Source organism: Canis lupus, chromosome 24 (genome assembly GCF_048164855.1).
Source record: "Canis lupus baileyi chromosome 24, mCanLup2.hap1, whole genome shotgun sequence".
Lineage (NCBI taxonomy): Eukaryota > Metazoa > Chordata > Mammalia > Carnivora > Canidae > Canis > Canis lupus.
In genome coordinates, this window is record NC_132861.1 from 50,371,671 (window position 1) to 50,390,814 (window position 19,144).

At 53.6% G+C, this 19,144-nt stretch overlaps 2 protein-coding genes and 2 long non-coding RNA genes across 12 annotated transcripts in view; 2 read left to right on the forward strand and 2 right to left on the reverse strand.

The window, feature by feature from the left end:
• The window catches only part of UBE2F (ubiquitin conjugating enzyme E2 F (putative)), a 55,541-nt gene extending 47,638 nt beyond the window's left edge, over window positions 1-7,903 (forward strand). For all 3 annotated transcript variants that reach the window (XM_072796872.1, XM_072796873.1, XM_072796874.1), the window contains exons 8-10: window positions 917-949; window positions 3,364-3,426; window positions 7,233-7,903. In XM_072796872.1, coding sequence (XP_072652973.1) covers window positions 917-949; window positions 3,364-3,426; window positions 7,233-7,283 — 147 coding nt within the window. In that variant the 3' untranslated portion in view covers window positions 7,284-7,903. The remainder of the gene's footprint in view (window positions 1-916; window positions 950-3,363; window positions 3,427-7,232) is intronic.
• LOC140616285 (uncharacterized) lies at window positions 401-16,687 on the reverse strand. The gene is made up of 5 exons (XR_012016833.1): window positions 16,250-16,687; window positions 14,652-14,738; window positions 2,902-8,394; window positions 1,802-1,877; window positions 401-746 (listed from the first exon to the last, which is right to left on the reverse strand). It is a non-coding gene; the product is annotated as an uncharacterized lncRNA (long non-coding RNA).
• A 25-nt stretch (window positions 16,688-16,712) lies between these two features.
• Window positions 16,713-18,046, reverse strand: LOC140616286 (uncharacterized). The gene is made up of 2 exons (XR_012016834.1): window positions 17,964-18,046; window positions 16,713-17,804 (listed from the first exon to the last, which is right to left on the reverse strand). It is a non-coding gene; the product is annotated as an uncharacterized lncRNA (long non-coding RNA).
• A 519-nt stretch (window positions 18,047-18,565) lies between these two features.
• The window catches only part of SCLY (selenocysteine lyase), a 38,800-nt gene continuing 38,221 nt past the window's right edge, over window positions 18,566-19,144 (forward strand). For 4 of the 7 annotated variants that reach the window (XM_072796875.1, XM_072796878.1, XM_072796876.1 and 1 more), the window contains exon 1: window positions 18,566-18,699. In XM_072796875.1, coding sequence (XP_072652976.1) covers window positions 18,611-18,699 — 89 coding nt within the window. In that variant the 5' untranslated portion in view covers window positions 18,566-18,610. The remainder of the gene's footprint in view (window positions 18,700-19,144) is intronic. The other 3 variants (XM_072796882.1, XM_072796881.1, XM_072796880.1) reach the window with 3 other exon arrangements.

Below are 19,144 nucleotides of genomic sequence, written 5' to 3' on the forward strand. Positions count from 1 at the left end.
CCCACTTGAGACTTAGCTCCTGCACCAGGTGCCTCTACCCTGCAGGCCCCACCTCCTCTGGGAAGTCCCTCCTCCCTGCTGGGTCCTCTGGGGGAACACTTCTGTGCAAGGTCTGTTCAACATGCCTGTCTGTCCAGCCTCTCCACCAGACCAAGAACGTGTATTTATCCCCAGCTCCAGCCGTAGGTCTGGCTCACCCCAAAAGGACACAGGTGGATGGCTGAGAGAAAGCGGAGGGGCAAAGTGGCCAACTAGCACAGTATCAACTGGGGCGGAGAAAGCCTAAAAAAGACAAGACTCGAGCTGATGACGAGGAAGGCTGAGAGAGAATTAATTTGTGGTTAAGTCACAGATGGCAAGTCAGTCCAGAGAGAACACATTAATTATCCATTTTATTTTAATGAGAATTTCTGATCTTTGGATATTAGGAAATGTTTATTAGTCTTCCACTTTTTTTTTTTTTTAAGTAATTAGAGCAAAATTGTTAGGCCTGTGGGACCATGGGTAATTAGCATCTGCGGTCCCCAAAGGCCGCAGACACAGAAACAACAGATTTTGTCATAAAGATGACTCTTCAGAAGTTCCCAACTGTGCTTGGAAGTGACAAGGATGAGGTGATGTAAGGTGGGGTTCTCCTGAGCAGGTGTGCCTGTGGGCTCCTTGGGCTGGGTGTCACCCAAGGGCACTTGAGGTCCTTGAGTCTGTATTTACTACCCATGACTGCTCATCTCCAAATTTCCCAGAGCCTGTTGTCATTGGAGAGAAGTTGTTTAAAGTTTCCGTCTTGGGAAAAACAGAGCATGCTAAAGATAAATTCTGACCTGGCGCAGTACGTAACTCTTGGTCGTGGGTTTGAAACACTAAGTGCACAGGAACCTGAAACTTGTTTTCTTTCTTTCTTTCTTTCTCATTCCAGGATGTTGTCTGGGGATTAAACTCTTTGTTTACTGTAAGTATATTGACCAGAAGCCCAAGTTTTTCTTGATTCCTCTGACTACTGGTCTTAGATATTACATTAAGGATAACCTAGAGGGATTAAGAATGGCACCCTGTACATGCCGAACCCCTCCTTTCTGTCACACTTGATGAGGCTGAGGAACAGTGACATGGATGGCACCTGAGGAGGCCGTCAGGGAGGAAAGGGCTGGGGCCTGGCTGTTCCTCTGGGGGCGCCTGGCTCAGCCCTGCTCCGTGTCTGCCCTCGCCAGCAGCCCTCTTCCCTCCTGGTTTGGGTGAAAGCGTACGTGGCCCCCTGACCACTAGGCTTTTTACAAACTCAGAGCCTTAGAACCATTCTCTTGTCGGTGACGAGCTGCCCACGTTTGCTGTCCAGAGAAAACAGTGCGTCACAGGCCGGAGGGCAGGAAGGGGCACACGGAGAAGCTAAAAGCTGGTATTTGGATTTTATAAAAGTAATATACTTTTGAGTTTTTACTTTTCAATCATAAAAGAGCTTTAAAAGTAATAAGCTTCAGGGATGTGTCCCTGCGAGGGAAATAAGGCTGTGCTACTTTTAATAAAACTTGATCCTCTATGAAAATGAGTCCCCCGACCAGCTCACAGGACGGCGTGGTCGTTGGAAGAGCAGCTTCCTGGCCCCCGGCACCCGGCCAGGCTGCTGTCCCCACACTCACATCTGAGGTCACAGTGGTCTTGCTCTTAGGGGCAGCAAAATAAAAAGCATAAGAGCCTCAGAATTAGACCCCCCCAAGCCCCAGCCTCCCTTTGCCATCTCATCTGTTGTCCCAGGTGACTCCTGGGACAATGCAGCACTTCCTGTCTTCTGGCCCCTGTTACTCACTTGGGAAGGTAGTGCCATCGTTTCGTTGTGATTCTGGTTTGGCTTCTCATGGACATGCACAGTTGTGCTTCTGGAGCTGTACAAGATAGAGCATAATTTAAAATCTGCCCAGCACGTTGTGCTTCTTTTTCATTGATTTAGCTTTTAATCTGGTGCCGTGTTCATCTCTCCAGTGCTCCAGATTCTAGAGAGTCAGCCAGAATTGTTGATTAAGGCTGTAATGGTCATTCCCGCCAATATATTCCTTTTAGGTCAGGTATATGGTAAGGAAGATAAAGAATTTTGTGCGTCTGGTGATCTTTATCTGCACTGGATATCTCATCCATATGCTTTATATTTTTGCCTGTTTCTAGGACTTAGAGTCTAATTATTCTACTTTACCTTGATCATAGAGATCTTAGAGACTTGAGTTTTCCTTGCTGTATTTGTAACGTATTGGTCATACCCCATGTTTATTTCCACATAAGAAATACAGTCCCCAAATTTAACATTTCCAGTGACCATCTATGGCTCTGGAAAGCAGTGACTTCTCATAAGAACAAATCTCACCACCCCGGTTTTTAAGAAGAGGAGTAGGCGTATAAAGATAAGGCATGGCCTCTGATTTGAAATCTATGGTGTCTTTTAGGGAGGGGGGAATGGCCATTCCAGGGTTTTCTTTTTAAGATTTTATTTTTTTTAAATAATCTCTACACCCATAATGGGGCTCGAATCACAGCCTGGAGACCGAGAGTCGCACATTCCACTGACTGAGCCAGCCTGGTGCCGCCACCTCCCCCCACCCACTCCACCCTGGGTTTTCTAAGGTAGAAAGGCCTGGGGGACACGGGCCTCCTGGGGGAGCTGTCCCACGCTCACTCAGCCTCCACCCACCATCCCTGCCGGCTATGAAGGGATGCTGTGAAGGGGAATAAAAAGATAAAGAGAAGATCTGGCAAAGGTCAGCATGGAAACCACAGACTTAGAGAGGCAAGGATGTTCCTCACAAAGTAAAAGAAGAAATGAATTTTTGAGGAAAGAAGAATGGGATTTTTATTTGGAAATGCTCATAATAAGACTGGTTCTTTATCAAAAATAGCATTAGAACTTAGTGTGATCACCAGACTTTGGACAGTCGTATGTAAACATCTCGATCTTTCACCAGCATTCAGAAAACCCCCACACAGCCCGTGCGCTTCCATCACAGGAACCATTATCCGTGGTAGAATCACTGCGCTCTCTGGGTTCTCCTGTTTGCTGATTAGAGTTCTGTCGCCTGGTTCATAAAATGAAGACTTAAAACAGCAGAAAAGGGCAGCCTGGGTGGCTCAGCGGTTTAGCACTGCCTTCGGCCCAGGGCGTGATCCTGGAGACCCGGGATTGAGTCCCACGTCGGGCTCCCCTTTGAGGAGCCTGCTTCTTCCTCTGCCTGTGTCTCTGCCTCTCTCTCTCTGTCATGAATAAATAAATAAAATAAAATAAAAAAATACTTGGTTCAGAGCAAAACCAAAGTTTAAAAAAAAAAAAAACACAGAAAAAACAGATTCTTTCCATTGTTTACTTTGAGTTTCTCTCTTTTTAAGGATCTTTTGAATTTTGATGATCCGCTGAATATTGAAGCTGCAGAACATCACTTGAGGGACAAGGTGAGCTACTGATCACATCCGAGGTTGATGGGTGTTCTTGCTCAGATAAATACGATGCTGAGAACGGTAGATCCAGGCCCGGGATTTAAAGCAGTTGATCAGTGATGTGTTATGATAAATGTGAGTAGTCTCGGTAAAGTATTTGACCTGAGGTCAGACAGAAGTGTTTATATTAGATGTGATTTCCTAGTAGAATTCATTCTGAGGGACTTAAACAGGCCACTGTTACTTTACATAATTAACGGTGTGGGGATACAGTGCTCACACCCCAGGTCCTTCCGATGCGCCGATACACTCGCCTCCCCATTTGGTTTCTGTCCAAAATAATGGGATCCTATTTATTATTTTTAATTCTCGGTTCCTTTTTTTTTTGTTTCCAGCTTTTTTCTTCCCAATAAGTCATCACTCACTCATTTTAGGAACAAACAGTCCATGAAGTGGCTCTACCATACTTTTCTCAACCATTCGCTCAGTGGTGGGCGGGCACTCAGTTTCCCCCATGAGGTTTTTTGTTTTTTGTTTTTTTTTCTTTTTTTCCACCTACAAAGGATAATGCAGTAAATATCCCTTTTACACACATCCTTAAAAGTACACAAACAAGGCGTTAGGGGCAGCAGTCTGGGAGACGGCCCTGTGATTGGAACAAAGCTGTTGGATGAGGTTGTGCAGCTTCACCTGGGGCCAGGCTGGTTGGCCAGTTAGGTCTAAGCAGACAGCCTTGCGGGACTAGCTTGGTTTAGTCAGAGAGCCTTGGCTTTCATTTTCTGAACCAGATTTCCTGTGAATCCTCACCACCCCAGAAATCAGCCACCCAAGGCTAGTACCCAACAGCTAACGTGAATCTATAAAGCTCTAAATGCCCTCAACCTGTTTCTAAATATCGTGCTTAAGAGCAGGTGCTTCTGCTTGGTAAGACGTGCTCTGTGCCAGAGTGAGGGGTGTTTTAAGTGTGCTGTGTGAGGCGTAACAAGGGGCACAGGTACTGCCCTGGCAGGGCCCCCAAGGGGGGTAGAGTACCTGCGAGAGCTGCACCGCCCGGCACGTGCCCTAGCACAGGTCCAAAAACCATGTGGCAGGCGCAGCAAGGACCAGTGAGTCGTGCGATGGGGCTGCGGGGCCACTGGGTGCATCCGGTCAGGCAGAGGAGGCTGGGGGCAGAGAGGTCTTCAGCAGAAGCGCAGTGGTGTCAGGTGGCTCTGGGCACGGACAGCCCCTCTGCTGCTGTCACGCGCGCCCACCTTCACCGGTCAGCCCGCTGCACCACCTGTGCTGGCTTTAGCTGCCCAGGAGAGGGACAGCCTTGGTTTGTCCCTGCGATGACAAGCCTTGCAGGTGTGCTCCTGCCATCACCACCACCCCGCGCCCCGCCTTCCCAGGCAGCTCCATCACATTGTATCTCCAGCTGTCATTGTCCCTGATGGGACCCCCCACGGAGCACTGTGTCCTGTAAGCCAGTCAGGGAAAGAAGCCCCTCATGACAGCAACACTCTTACAGGCCCGGGTAGAGAAAGACCTGTTACAAATTGTCCTTTTATTTTTCTTCGAAGGTTGCTTCCTGCTCTTTGTATGAAATAAGGGGAAGACTTGTATTTATAAACTGTTAGCCCCAGTAAGATGGACCTAAAACCCTCCCAACAGTGATGCCTCCACATGAATTCTGAGAAGTGCCCCAGCCCCGCCCCTGTCCTCGTGCTGAGTCACGACAGTTGCCGAACTTTGTCCTTACTTTATTTCATGCTCATTGTTCATCCCAAGTTTGGCTGGTGGCCACTTAAGCGCCAGGTGAGGTGCTGATGCTCAGGATGGATTGGTGAACCATCCCTGTCCCCGTGGAGCAGATGTGCCAGTGGGTGGAGGCAGAACATAGATAAGCAAACATGACGTCTGGGGGCGGGGGGCAGTGGGGGGTGTTGCTGTTTTATGTAGGGTGTCGTGAGAAGGCCTTTCTGATAAGATGTGAGTAGAGATCTGATGTGAACCAAATGGGTATTGGGCAAGAGTATTCTGGAGAGTATTAACAGTGGTGCAAAGGCCCTGAGGCGGGAATGTGCTAGGGGTGTTCAGGGAAGAATACAGAGGGCAGCGTGACTGCTAGAGAGCAGCATCCTTGAGTGGCCATGGCAGGCCCTGTCCCACACTTCCCAGAGAGCGTTTATTCTCCTGACATCTCTATGAGGGAGGGACTCATTATCCTCGGTCTGCTGCTGGGGATGTAGAGCCACCATGGAGGTAAGAGACTTGCTGGGAAGGGCAGAGCCCAAGATGTGAACCCAGGCAGTCTGGTCCCAAAGTCCTTGGGCTTCATGTGGGTTCTGCTCTGTGGGCCTGTGGGGTGGGAGGCAGCAGAGGCTGAGCACGAAGATTCTCGGAGGCCATGGGCTCCGGGCTTCATCTGGGGTGAGGGGAGAGCAAAGGAGGTGAGACTGAGCAGACGCACCTTTGGTCCTGAGGGCAGGACCGGGGCGGCAGTGCCTGTGGGGTCTTCACATCCTGCAAGCAGTGGCTGTGGCTCCTTAGGAGCTGGCGGTACCATTGGCTTCTGGGTACTGTGGAAATGGCCGAGTCAGGGCTCCTGTCCGCAAACGCAGGCTCAGCAGCTCTCCACTTCCTCACTTAAGATGACAAGCAAGTCACCAAATCATTTTCAGACCCTTAAATCAGGAACCTGCCCTGACCTTGAACGGGTTACCGTGTGCATTAAGTGTAGCAGGAGAGGGGGTCTCCTGGGTGTTCCACCCACTTCTAGCTGCTTCCCCTGGAAGAGGCGCCACTCTAGGCAAGGACTGGCCCCAGGAAGGCACAGCCAGTGCAGCACCTACCAGGGGCTCTGCTGTGCCCTCTGCGTGCGCTGGGGGCCCTTGGCGTTACCTGTCACATGATGGGACCTGATGGGACTGAAGCAATGTGACCCCACGGCCAGCAGTGACCTAGCAGCTGTGTTGTAGGAGTAAGAGGGTTAAGTTCCACCTGTCAGATCACAGTGTCCTGAATGCTGAATGCATGTGTTCTTAGGTGGGCAAGCTCCAAGTCCCTCCTGGTGCCTGTGGTCCCTGGGGCCCTTGCCCAGTCCTGCAAGGCCAAGGAACTTAGGTCCTAACGTTAGACCCAAGGGGCACACCTGGGGCACTTCCTGCCCATACTGGCTTGGAGACCCTGAGGGCCACACCACCTCTTCACCAGAGGAGTTGGGCCAGGTGCCCAGGTGGCCTCTGCTCGATGCCTGCAGAGGGAGCTTTGCAGCAAGCCCTCTGTGGGCAAGGTCATCACCATGAGAAGTGGGCATGTTTTGAATAGTCTACAAGGTCTGGGGGGTTGTTCTAGGAAGATGATCTGGACATAGGTGTCTCTGGAGAACAGCAGGTATGGCTCATCCCCAGTTGAGGTCAAGAGCCCCGTCCTGACCTACATTGTCACCTGCACCACACTATGGGCCTCACTTTCTACATCTCCAAAACAAGCGGTCTCGGGTTCTGTTCCGCTCAGAGCTTCTGTGTTGGGTCCCCACCCCAGCCCTCCCAGCACAGTGGCACGGCGTCCTGCACACAGCAGGCACCTGGAGGAGTAGGGAACCAACACTCTGCTCCCTGGGCCTCTAATGGTCCTACAGCCCTGGCAGCTGGGTTGGGGTGGGGGGGTGCAGTTGGAGTCCACGTCCTTCCGTCCTTCCTAAGCTCTAAGCTCTCGAGAGCTCAGCGGCTCCTCAGTGGCTCCTGGGCTTGGGTGGGTCCTACTTGTCTGGAAGCGTTTCGTTGCTAACTCGCTCCCCTTTTCCTTCTCTCCCTGATCCCCCCCCTCCCGCTCCACAGGAGGACTTCCGGAATAAAGTGGAAGACTACATTAAGCGTTACGCCAGATGATAGGAGGAGGAGATGGTGGGGCTGTGGACTGTGTTGTAGGCTTGTCTCCAACAACCAAGAGGGAGCTCCCGTCCCCCAGTCCTCGCGCTCCCCTGAGACCCACAGGGTCATCCGCATCCTGTGACCATGCTGTCCCGAGGAAGAACCTCTTCACGACTGCCCATTGTAGATGGAGAGTCCCACATAAATACAGCAAGAAAATGCGTTTGGGGTTCTAAAGAGTTGTCTGCTTACCTTAACATGTTTACTTTTTGGAAACTGTACTGTATAGGCTATTGATGAGATTCCTGAGAAGTTGTAATGAACTCAGAATTGAGGCTAGCGCTCGCTTCTTCCCCTTTTCCCAACCAAAATCCTCCCCCGCACAAGTGATGATGATGTGCTCAGTGTAGCTCGCGGATGGGCCCTAAGAACCCCGCTGCATACTGTGATTGGATGCACATTCTCTTAGCTCCTCCACGGATGCCGGCCCCGCCTAGGTGTCGTGAAGCTTCCCAGAACGCACAGTCATTCACTGTAGATCTCTTACTGAAATGCGTATTTTATTTAATGTAAGTATATTTTGGAACAGATTTGTAATTTGTACAATTTAATGCTTTAATTATTTTTTTCTATTCTCATTTAGTTTGTATTTTCATTGTATAGAGCAGACAGATGTTGGGTCAAGCAACTATTGAAGAGAAATACAAAGAAAATATGAAAGACCCATTATTCCTTCTGTCCAACTGAAACAGGAATTTGGCTTTTAAAAATTAGCTCTTGCTTTTGGGTCCAGACGGGGCGAGGAAGTTTTGGAACCCCTTGAAGCTACTAGCTCTGTCTGATTTTTTTAAAAGAAAAAGAAAAAAAGCAGGGAGCCCTTTCTCAGCTGCTGGCCCGAGGAGACTGGCTGGAGCCCCACCGGCCGGGGGCGTGGCGTTTCCACAGCAGCCCGTGGGGGAGCCCAGGGAGGGCAGAGGTACCGCCAGTCAGCCCTCCGGTGTCTGATGCCACAGACCGCAGCTGTGGCTTTGGACTCTGCTGCGGTTCGGCGTCCGTGGGGAACCGCCCAGGCCGGGGATCGGCGGTGGCACGTAGCACAGTCAGGCCAATGCACTTCAGAGTAGGAGCGCTGAGGAGGCAAACGGATTTACTCCGGCATTTAGACGTCTGAACTAGTGAAATCAAATGCACAATAAATGTTTGTGTGGTTTCCACCTGCTGCCTGCCTGGCACACCCACGTTTAACTGACCGCCTCCTTTGGCCTCTGGATCTCCCCTCTACCCAGTCTGATCTGCGGTTCTTAATTTATAATACAGTTTTCTGATAGGAGATCGGCAGGGGAGGAACATAGGCCATGCTTCCCAGGTGTCGTCAGGGGTTGTGCCTGTTAGGTTGCAGGGAGCCCTGACCGCAGGGATATCTCTGGTGCACAGAGCAGGAAGGTGGGGCTGGAGCCAGGGCACGGTGGCCTCTTGGAGGCTCAGGGCCCACGGGGGAACAGTCCCCTCACCTCCTGAAGCCCGGGAGGGGCACAGCAGCTTACACACTTTTAAATGGAGCTTTGCCCAGGGTCCCAGGACACGGGTCAGCTGGACACGGGGCTGGCTCGTGCTACTGGGGTCAGCAGACCGGCCACTGGCCTGCCCACATGCCAGGGTTCTGCCCCTGGGACCCAGGGCACGTGGTTCTCTGCCTGGGCAACCCCGGGCCTGAGTCCTGGCACATCTACAACTGTCGGGCAGCTCCCAGGCCGCACAGCTGGTGGTGCAGGTGGAGGTGAAGCAGTGATACCAGGCCCACGGGTGAATGGAAACACGCATATTGTAGGTAAAGGAATGTGCCTTCTGGACAAGACTGGGACGGACAGCTGTGAATTCTGACCTCAAAACGTAGAGAAATACACAGTAGAGAAATACTGTGTATCCGAGGTCAAGTAATTTCTTCAAAAAACCTTTTTCCACATGACAGGGTCATCCCTTTCTGTCCAGTGGAAATCCCTCAGAGCCCTGCCCGCCTTCCCCTATCTTGTTGAGCACACACCCAACCTGGCCCGTCGCCGTGGAGAACCGGCTACTTGGCAGCGGGGCTCACGGCATCTTCTGGTGGCTGCAGAACCCTGGTTTCCAGGCCTTTTTGGTTTCTTGGGGTCTCCCCACTCTGACCCTAGTCCATGTGCCCACCACCCTGGTGGTAGTGGATTTCCCAGCTGCCAGGGGTGGGTATACTGAGCCAGCCCCGGGGCCAGACAGGAGCAGAGAAAACCCCGGGGGACACGAAGCTCCGGGACTTTTCCCGTGTCCACTTGGGTCCCCATAGCTCGACTGCTTCGAATTTGCTATGTCAGCAGCATGTTTTTCAAGCTCACAAGGAAACAGTCCCAGGATAGACTTGTCAGAAGGAAGAGGCTCACATCCCCCCGCTGACCTTCCCTCAAGCACACCACCTGCGAGTCCCCTCCCTCTGCCCTCTCCGTGAGGGACTCCCGTGTCAGGTGCTGGTCCGGCCGTGCTCCTCGCTGCTCGCCTGTGTTATCTTCACCCACTGTGTTGGGGCTGCTGCAGGGCTCTGGCCCAGGTGCAGTGCCTCGGCTCCTGCTCAACAAGACCCCCCCCCCCCCTTCTATCCAGCATCCTCTGCAAGCACTGAAAGCCTTAGAGGGCCGTTCCTGATTCCTACTAACCACAGACCAAGCCAGGTGGTGCACCTGCTAGAGAAGTCGCTGCAATACAGAAGTTCATGAAGAAACTGGAGAGGCTCGTTCCGACCATTTGCAGTTGCTAAAATACTCTGAATATATAGTCTTTAAGAGGAACGTGTACCTTAGCCTTTAGGTATTTATTTTAAATAAGCATCCTTCCCCCGTGACTTGGCTGCAGCCAAACCAGTCAGCAGAGTCTTGGGGCACCTGGTGGCAGAGCCAGCACATCTTGAATGGCAGCAGGAACAGACTGAACAACCCTTCTGCTGGGCTCTGGAGTTTAGCAAAAAAAAAAAAAAAAAAATTCCCAGAGGGCAAACAAACTCTCAGACAGTGGTGACCACTAAGATGTTACGTGTGTCCAGAGGACACGCCCCACTGTTCCCTAGGGCTGCTCTCTTACCCCTCACTCTCATTCTCTAAAGACCCACTGTGAAAAAAAAAAATCATATTCCTTCTAAATAGGACTTTGTGCAGGTTTATCAAAATCACCCAGAATTTTTTTAGTGTAAAATCCCAACCTCTTGTAAAATTGGTTAGCCACCAATAAAGAGTTGCAGTCTTTAACTCTTCTTTTCCAGCTAGTACAGTCTATCCCAGGAGTGTTTTCACTTTCATCCACTTAAAAATGTTTCATCTTGGAAAGTCAGGTTTGCTACAAGTTCATCATTCATCAAAGTGGGTCTAGTAAAATGCTGATAGTTTTAGCAAAATATGGTTTTAATTTTCCTCTGCCAAAGAACTTGGAAAACGAAGAGCACCCATCCCTCCCCTTTCCTCCCTCAAACAAAATCCCATCTGGAAGGGCTAATTCGGAGGGTTCCATATTGCCCATTGACGTCCCCACTCATGGCCTGGGTTTCCGTGGTTTACCAAAACTGATCTATTGGAAGAACTGGTTTGAAAAAAAAGTTCCTCAAAAAGCCCAGTGATGAAGGCATTCGGGGACCTTGCCTTGTTAAGAATGTCTATTTGTGCTAAGCTGTATAAAGAACTGAATTATAATCTTTTTTAAAAAATCCAGTTTAGGGCTCATTCATTTTCATTGCCAAGCCCACTGAGCCAGTTGTTTGATAAATTCACTTTTTAGCTTATGTCAGGGCCAGCTGGAAGGAACAGGGCTTGCCGCAGAGTTCCCAGTGCTGGAGGAGAGACAGGACAGGGCCCCCAGCACTGCAGCGAGGGTGGCGTGAATACTTGCTAGGGGCCAGGGGCCAGGGAAGAGACCATAGGCACGGAAGGCGTAAGCCTCCTGTCGCCTCCCCATTGAGCCTGTGGTCCGTGGTGCACCCCCAGCAGTGTTTCCTCCTCCCTGGCCTCACAGGACTGACTCATCTGTGTTGTAGTTTTCCGTGTTGGGTGTTTATAATCTCAGTGTCAGACCACATTGACCTTCCTCCCCACTCATCGCTCCCTCCCGTGCACCACGTGGTGCTCGCCGCCAGTTGTAGATCTTCCCAAATATCTCTAAAAATTAATTTCCACCCCAATGGCCCCATTCACCTGTGTCTTTCACACCCACACCCACCCATACCCAGGGTGAGGCTGGAGGGCCAGAAGGTGTGTGCAGCACTGTGGTAAAGAGCCTCGTTTCTTATTCTTAAGGGGTTTCATCTCCAAGCTCATCTGAGAAGAGAAAACCTTTTTCCCTGGGCTGGTTCTCGATAGAGAGGGAGCAAGTGGAGCCCAGTGAGCACGGATCCCGCTGTGGTTGCCGTGTGCCTTGGCAGACCAGCCAGTGATGTGTAACAAGAACCACAGCTGATGGAGGAAGAGCACAGGATGGAGGAAGACCTGGCCAACACCCCCGTGAGACCAAACCAAACTGGTGGGCTGGCTCCCCACGTCCTCCCCACCTTGCTGCCAGAGGTGGGAGCACCTCTAAAACAACCCTGACTTCCCGGTGCCTCCAAAATAAGCCCCCTTGTGCTTAGCATACAGATGCATTGTCCTCGGTCACCTGTCCACTGCCAGCCACTGCCCTGAAGACCCTGCCTGACCTCAGAGTGGTACCTTCATGCCTTGCAATGAGATCCACATCCCTCCTGGGGCTCCTTTCAAGATTCAGTTCATATGGTGCCACCACCGTGAAGCCTATCTTACAGGCAGATGGGCAGGTGCTGGGGTATCCTCATCTTGCCCAGGCTTCCAGAATTATTCCTTCCATATGTATTCCTGCCCGTCCCAGGTGTCCGGTGCACGAGGAGCACAGGGCCTTAGCCATCCTGCAGTAACGAATAGCTTATTACGATGCACTTGCTTAGGCCAAGTAAATACAGCAGGAGCTTCAGAGCACAAGTACACCAGCAAGCCTGCTCGAGACGGTCACGTCCTGGACGCCGGACATGCCAGCCAGCGAGGCAGTAGCTGCAGAGGGCATCTGCTACCACAGAGGTGAGCAAGCCACCCTTACATCAGCTGCAGCTGCCAAGTCTGAACAGCCTGCTTTGCTTGAGTAAATGGGACTGTGAACAAATACTGCAGGGAAGAAAAGATGTCAGGCAGACAGGATGAATTGGATGCTGGAAATGGACTGTAGGATTAAAAGAAAAAATTTCAGGCGGGGGTAGGGGGCAGGGAAACACGTTTAGGAAAATGCAGTGAATTGTATCTTTGACTTGGAATCAAGTCCTAAGGGGGCAACAGGCCAAAAGGAAAGGACTGTAGGATGGAACCGAAGCTGTGGCAACACCTCCACAGCAGGGCAGGGCAGATGCTGGAAAGATAGAGATGGTGTGGGGACAAATTGGAGAAGTTCTCCCGCCGTGCAGGAGAGTCACAAAGGAGCCATCAAGGGAAGGAACAGGCAGAGGGCACTTGCACCAGCCTAAGATGGGCTGACAGGGCTGTCCTATTCAAACAAGCGAAACCCTGACAATCTAGATGGTACCACAGTTTCCAGACATCAGACCCCAGACCGAGCAGGACAGCGATCCTGAGTGAGACCTGCCCGGGAAGGGGAGACCCAGGTGGAACCCAGCTTGAGATGTAACTAATTACGTAGCAAGGCCAGGGGAGCTCCAGTTCCCAGCAGAGAACCTCTCCCACAGAGAGGGAGCCCCGGAGACCTGCAGCGGGTCCTCTCAGGCTGGTACCTGGGTACTGACTAGCAGTGCACCCGGGAAACTGCCCGACAGTGGGGAACAGCACCCCCCAAGAGAAGAGAAAATGCCCCCTTGAGTTGATACAAGGCCAGTAGTCTACATTCCCATGAGCCAGAATGGATTTGTGATCCACCTGTGATTCACGGTGAGCTGGGGAGACGACTAGCTCAGTAACAGTTAAAGGCCGCACTCGTCCCACCCAAATATCTTAAAAGCAAGCCTTAAAATGATCCGGTTATTTCAAATGAACTGCATCCCAGAACAAAGACGAGAATTTTAAAAATCCAGAACCTGGGTCGCTTGGGTGGCTCGGTGGGTTAGGGAACCAACTCTCCATCTCAGCTCAAGTCATGGATCTCAGGGTCATGGGAGAGGGCCCTGCATCAGTATCCACACTTAGCGTGGGGTCTGCTTGCGATTCTCTCCTGTTCCCTCTGCCCCTTCCCCTGCTGGCACACACATGGAGGCTCTCTCTCTCTAAAATAAATAAATCTGTTTAAAAAAATAAAAATACAAATAAAGGAGCACCTGGGTGGCTCAGTGGTTGAGCATCTGCCTTTGGCTCAGGGCATGACCCTGGGGTCCTGAGATCGAGTCCTGCACTGGGCTCCCCTCAGGGAGCCTCCTTCTCCCTCGGCCTGTGTCTCTGCCTCTATGTGTGTGTGTGTCTCTCGTGAATAAATAAAATCTTTAATACAAAAAAAACAAAACAAAACAAAAAACAAGTCGGAGTGCCTAGGTGGCTCAGTGGGTTAGGCGTCTGCCTCTAGCTCTAGTCGTGATCCCAGGGTCCCTGCTCAGCATCTGCTTCTCCCTCCCCCTCTGTCCCTCTGCTCCTCTGTCCTGTTCTCCCTACCCCCGGCTCATGCTCTTTCTCTCAAATAAATAAAATCTAAAACAAAACAAAAAACAAACTGAGTGGAGTCATACCAGTAGACTAGCACTAGGAGAAACTGTGAACAACAAGACAGAAGGAATATGATCCCAAATGGCAAGTAGACGCACACACCAGGGGCTCACCCTCAGCACTGTGACCTGGTGGCCAGTCCTGTGCACTGGAGGGTATTAGTGGCTTCCACTCACTAGATCCCAGAAGCACCTACCCCCCGCCCCCCGTTATGATAACCAAAACATCTCTAAGGCATTGCCAAATGTCCCGTGGAAGGAAAAGTCACTCCCCTTTGAAAATCGCTGGACTGCATAGATTTTTCTTTTGAATTTTTCATCCCTTTGTGCTTTTGAACAATCATCTAAGAGAATTCTTAGGCTCAGGCATTCAGCTCAGTAATTTGCCCTTTGTGGCTAATTCTGTTCAGCCCACCTATTGTTTTCTTTTTAATAGACTTTATTTTTTAGAGCACTTTTAGGTTCACAGCCAAACTGGGTGGAAAGCAGAGCTCCCATATACCCTTGCCGCCGCCATCATGCATGACCTCTCCCACTGCAGACATCGCACAGATGCAACCTTTGTTACACCTGATGAACCTCCATTAACACATCATTGTTACCCAAAATCCACAGTTTTTCGCTGGGGGTTCACAAATATATACTAAAATGTACCCATGGTGATAGTACAGGCTCACCTCCAAGATACTGCTGGCTTGGTTCCAGAACGCCACAGTAGAGCGAGTATCGCAATAAGGGAGTCAGATGAATTTTTTGGCTTCCTACTGTAGATAAAAGTTACATTTTATGCAACGCTGCAGCCTGTCAGGTGTGCAACAGAACTAGGTCTAAAAAAGCAATGTCCGAGCCTTAACTGAAAGCCACCTCGCTGCTATAAAATGCTGGCCCCGTCGCAGCGCCCAGCGAGCCGCCGTCCCTGCACCGAAGCAGGTCCCACCTCTATGTCGCGGCCGCCGAGGGTCCGGGTGGGGCCCAGGCCGGGGCCTGCGGCGGCTTCCTGAGCTAAGATGACAATTTTCTGCGTGGCTTGACTTCCCCTCGCGGCCTCCCTGGCGCGCGTGGCGCTGCTGGACGACGCTGCACCTGCAGGAGAACGTCCTCCGGGCCTGGAGCCCGGCTCTGCGACCGCCGCTCTGTCCCCAGAGCGCAGGGAACCGCTCGGTCCTCCGCCGTCACCGCAGCGGCCTTCCCGGCGGCGTCACCCGGACGGATTCCGTCTCGGGAAACCACCTTCCCGGCTCGTCCGTGGGAAGCAGCTGCTCCCCGTCACGCTGTCCCACGGGAGGGCGCGACCCGGGCCTGACTTCAGGCTCCGCTTGGAACCCTGGTTCCTCTACTGTCCCCCCCGCCCGCCAGCACCCCGTCCCCATCTGCAGTGACTTCCCCACCAAATGCTCAAACCTTCGGTTTGTAAAAACAACAGCAAAAACAAACCTGTTATCTGAGAAGCACAATAAATCGAGAAGTAAAACAAGGTACGCCTGTATCGTTCAAAATACTTTCACAGCCCTAAAAATCTTATGTTCTATTCCTTCTTCCCTCCACCCGTCCCAGGTGGACTGAGTATTTAAAACTTGATTAGTGGAAAAAATAAAAATAAAAATAAAACTTGATTAGTGGGCAGCCCCGGTGACCCAGCGGTTTGGTGCCGCCTTCGGCCCAGGGCGTTATCCTGGAGACCCAGGATGGAGTCCCACGTCGGGCTCCCTGCGTGGAGCCTGCCTCTCCCTCTGCCTGTGTCTCTACCTCTGTGTGTGTGTCTTTCATGAATAAATAAATAAAATCCTTTAAAAAAATAAAACTTGATTATAGTTTTTGTTCAACATCTATTTGTTTCATAACCACCTTTAAGAAGAAAATCCCAGCAGTGCACTTATCTGTTGGAGACCAATTCTGGAAGCTCCGCTACTTTTGCCCTCGGGCATGAGTTGCTCTTTGGATCTCGTTTTCATGGAGATCACATTCCTCAAATGTTTGATCTTTTTAAGATTTTGTTTATCTGACAAAGAGCACAGCAGAGAGAAGCAGGCTCCCTGCTAAGGTAACCACCCCCTCCCCAAATGTCTGGTCCTTTTTAAAAAATTTTTTTTTTATTTATTCATGAGACACACACAGAGAGGCCGAGACGCAGGCAGAGGGAGAAGCAGGCTCCACGCAGGGAGCCCGATGCGGAACCCGATCCCGGGTCTCCAGGATCACGCCCTGGGCAGAAGGCGGCGCTAAACCGCTGAGCCCCCCGGGCCGCCCAAATGTCTGGTCTTTATTGAGCACTTACCTTGGTAATGACGACTTCCTGCGGCAGGTTGGAGCAGCCCTCGAGGAAGAGCGTGGTGGTGGCTCCGTGTTGCACCACACAGCGCCTTTAGTGGCCTCAGCAACGGGCCCTCCGTTCTTTCTAGGCCTCTATCCCCAGCCACATGGGCACTATCTTCTCTGACTTGTCTCCGACTCCACCACACTCACTACATCCATCCAGAACCACAAACCCTCTAACTACTAATTGGCCCGACGTGCTGGAGGCGAATCACCTGTGAGCCGCACCTGGGCGCCCTCCAGCTCCCATCCACACAGCCCTCCCTGCAGATCTGGAGAAGGAATCCTGCCCCCTACCTTCCGACGTCCCCCACCCACCCTTGCTCTTCATCACCTGCAGGACCTTGGCTCTCCTCTCCTATCTCAGGGGCCTTGTGACCGCCCTACCCCGCCCCCCCCCCCCCCCCCCCGCAGCATATAAACAAGTTCATGTTCTACAGCATTTCCCTTAGTCGTGTACTCCTCTTTTAGGCTCTTTCTCAGCTCATCCTCTGGGAGAGGGTTGACCACAGTCTTCATTCTTTCCTGTCCCATTCACCCCGCAACTCACGGCACACTTTCCTGCCCTCTCCTCACTGCTGTCCTAAAGCTTCTCCTACTAAATGCACCAGTGCCCCCTAGTCCCCCTATAAGGAAGACACTTTCCCAAGTCATCTCAGCTGCACTTTACACTCTCATCTGTTCTCATTCTTTCCTAATTCCCTTTCTTTTTCTCCCCTTTGGATTATCCTTGAGCTCCTGTGTAGCTCTTGGCTTCTTAAACTTTGGTGTGTCCTTGGGATGCCTGGGTTAAATATCGGACCCTTGGTTTTGTTCAGGTTAGGATCTGAGGGTTGTGGGATGGAGCCCCAGGGGCTCTGCGCTCAGTGGGGAGTCTGCCTGAGATTCTCATTCCCTGCACCCCTCCCCCACTCACACTCTCTCAAATGAATCAATAAATCTTTAAAAAAATTATTTTTCAGGGCAGCCTGGGTGGCTCAGTGATTTAGTGCCTGCCTTTGGCCTGGGGCCTGATCCTGGAGACGCGGGATCGAGTCCCGCATCGGGCTCCCTGCATGGAGCCTGCTTCTCCCTCTGCCTGTGTCTCTGCCTCTCTCTCTGTCTCTGATCAATAAAATAAAATCTTATTTTTTTCAGTGTGTCCTTTGCTGTGGTCGCAACTGCCAAGTCACTGGCTCGGTATGCAAGCAAGAATGAAAGGACAGAAGGAACCAGAAATGCAGACACTTGCAGAGCTGGAAGAGACAACTCCTGGACCCCAACAGGAGCTCAAGTCTTCCAAAAGCCGATTACAATTCAGCTTCTTGATAAAGCATTCCTGGACTCAAATTCTGGCTCCTTCATCGCCGTGTGAACTTGGGGAAGATGCTGAACCCCTATAGTCTCAATTTCCTCCCAACAGTGCCCACTCGCGGTTTACCACGGTTGTTACTCAGTACGTGACGGTGCTTACCGCGGGGCACGTGCTCTGGGCTCTGAGATGGCGGGGCGGCCGGCAGGCCGGGGTCACGCTGCACCTGTCGCCCGCCCCGGGCCCTGCGCCCCCACCCGCGCTCCTCCGCCCGCCCGGGGTCCGCTGCACCTGTCGCCCGCCCAGGCCCCTGCACCGTCCTCGCTCGAGCCCTCGTCCCTGAGCCCCCACCCGCGCTCCTCCGCCCGCCCGGGATCCGATGCACCTGTCGCCCGCCCCGGGCCCTGCACCGTCCCCGCTCGAGCCCTCGTCCCTGCGCCCCCACCCGCGCTCCTCCGCCCGCCCCGGCCCCTGCACCGTCCCCGCTCGAGCCCTCGTCCCTGCGCCCCCACCCGCGCTCCTCCGCCCGCCTCGGCCCCTGCACCGTCCCCGCTCGAGCCCTCCTCCGCCCGCCCGGGGTCCGCTGCACCTGTCGCCCGCCCAGGCCCCTGCCCGGTCCCCAGCTCGGGCCCCCGCGCACCCTCCCGCCGCCGGCGCGTCACCCAAGCCACAGACCCCCGCGGAAGCTACAGGCGGGGCCCCCGCGCCCTGCGACGCCGCCGCCGTGGGTCAGCTCCGGGCCGGGGTCCGGCGGGGGCGGCCTGGCCGAGCGGACCCGCGCGGAGCGGCGCACCCGGGAGCCCGCAGTCCACGCCGCCCCCGCCCCCGCCCCCGCCCCCACCCCCGTGACGCGGCCCGTCACCTGACCGCGCGCAGCCAATCGGCAGCCCGCCTGGGCCAGCCCCGTTATTGGCCTGAGTGCGGGGCGCAGCCAATCCGGAGGCGGCCCGGCCCCGCGGCCCCGCCCCCTCCGCCCGGCCTGCGGGAGGCGCCCCGGGAGCCCGCGCGGCGTGTGGGTCGCGGCGGGGCGGGATGGAGGCGGCGGCGGCGGCCGGCAGGGAGGCGCGGGGGCGCGCGGCGAGTCACCCCTGCGGCCCGGGGGAGAAGAGCCCGCCCGACAGGTGTGCGCGGGGGCGGGGGGGAGCCCTCGGGGCGCCGCCGGGGGGTCGGACGGGGGCGATGGGGGAGGGGGAGGCGGGGGGCTCCGCGGAGGGGTCCGCGCGGGGGTCGGGGAGGGGAGGGGCGGGACGGGTCCGGCGCGGGGCTGGAGGCCTACGGGGGGGCGCGGCCGGGGGGGGGAGGGGCTCCGCGGCGGTGCCCGGTGGGAAGCGCGGGGAGGGGAAGGGCGGCCGCCCAGGCCCGGGGCAGCCCGCGGAGCCCGAGCTGGGGACCGACTCCGCGACGCCTTCCAGGGGTTCCAGGGGCGGGGGTGCGGCCGGAGAGGCCGCCGGAGGCCCTGGGGGTCCTGCGGAAAAGCCTGGGAGGCTGTCCTTGTTCCAGAGAGACTCTCCTTGTTCCAGTGCATAGTCTTCCCTGCTTTGTCGAATAGTAGTTGACGGCCCATTT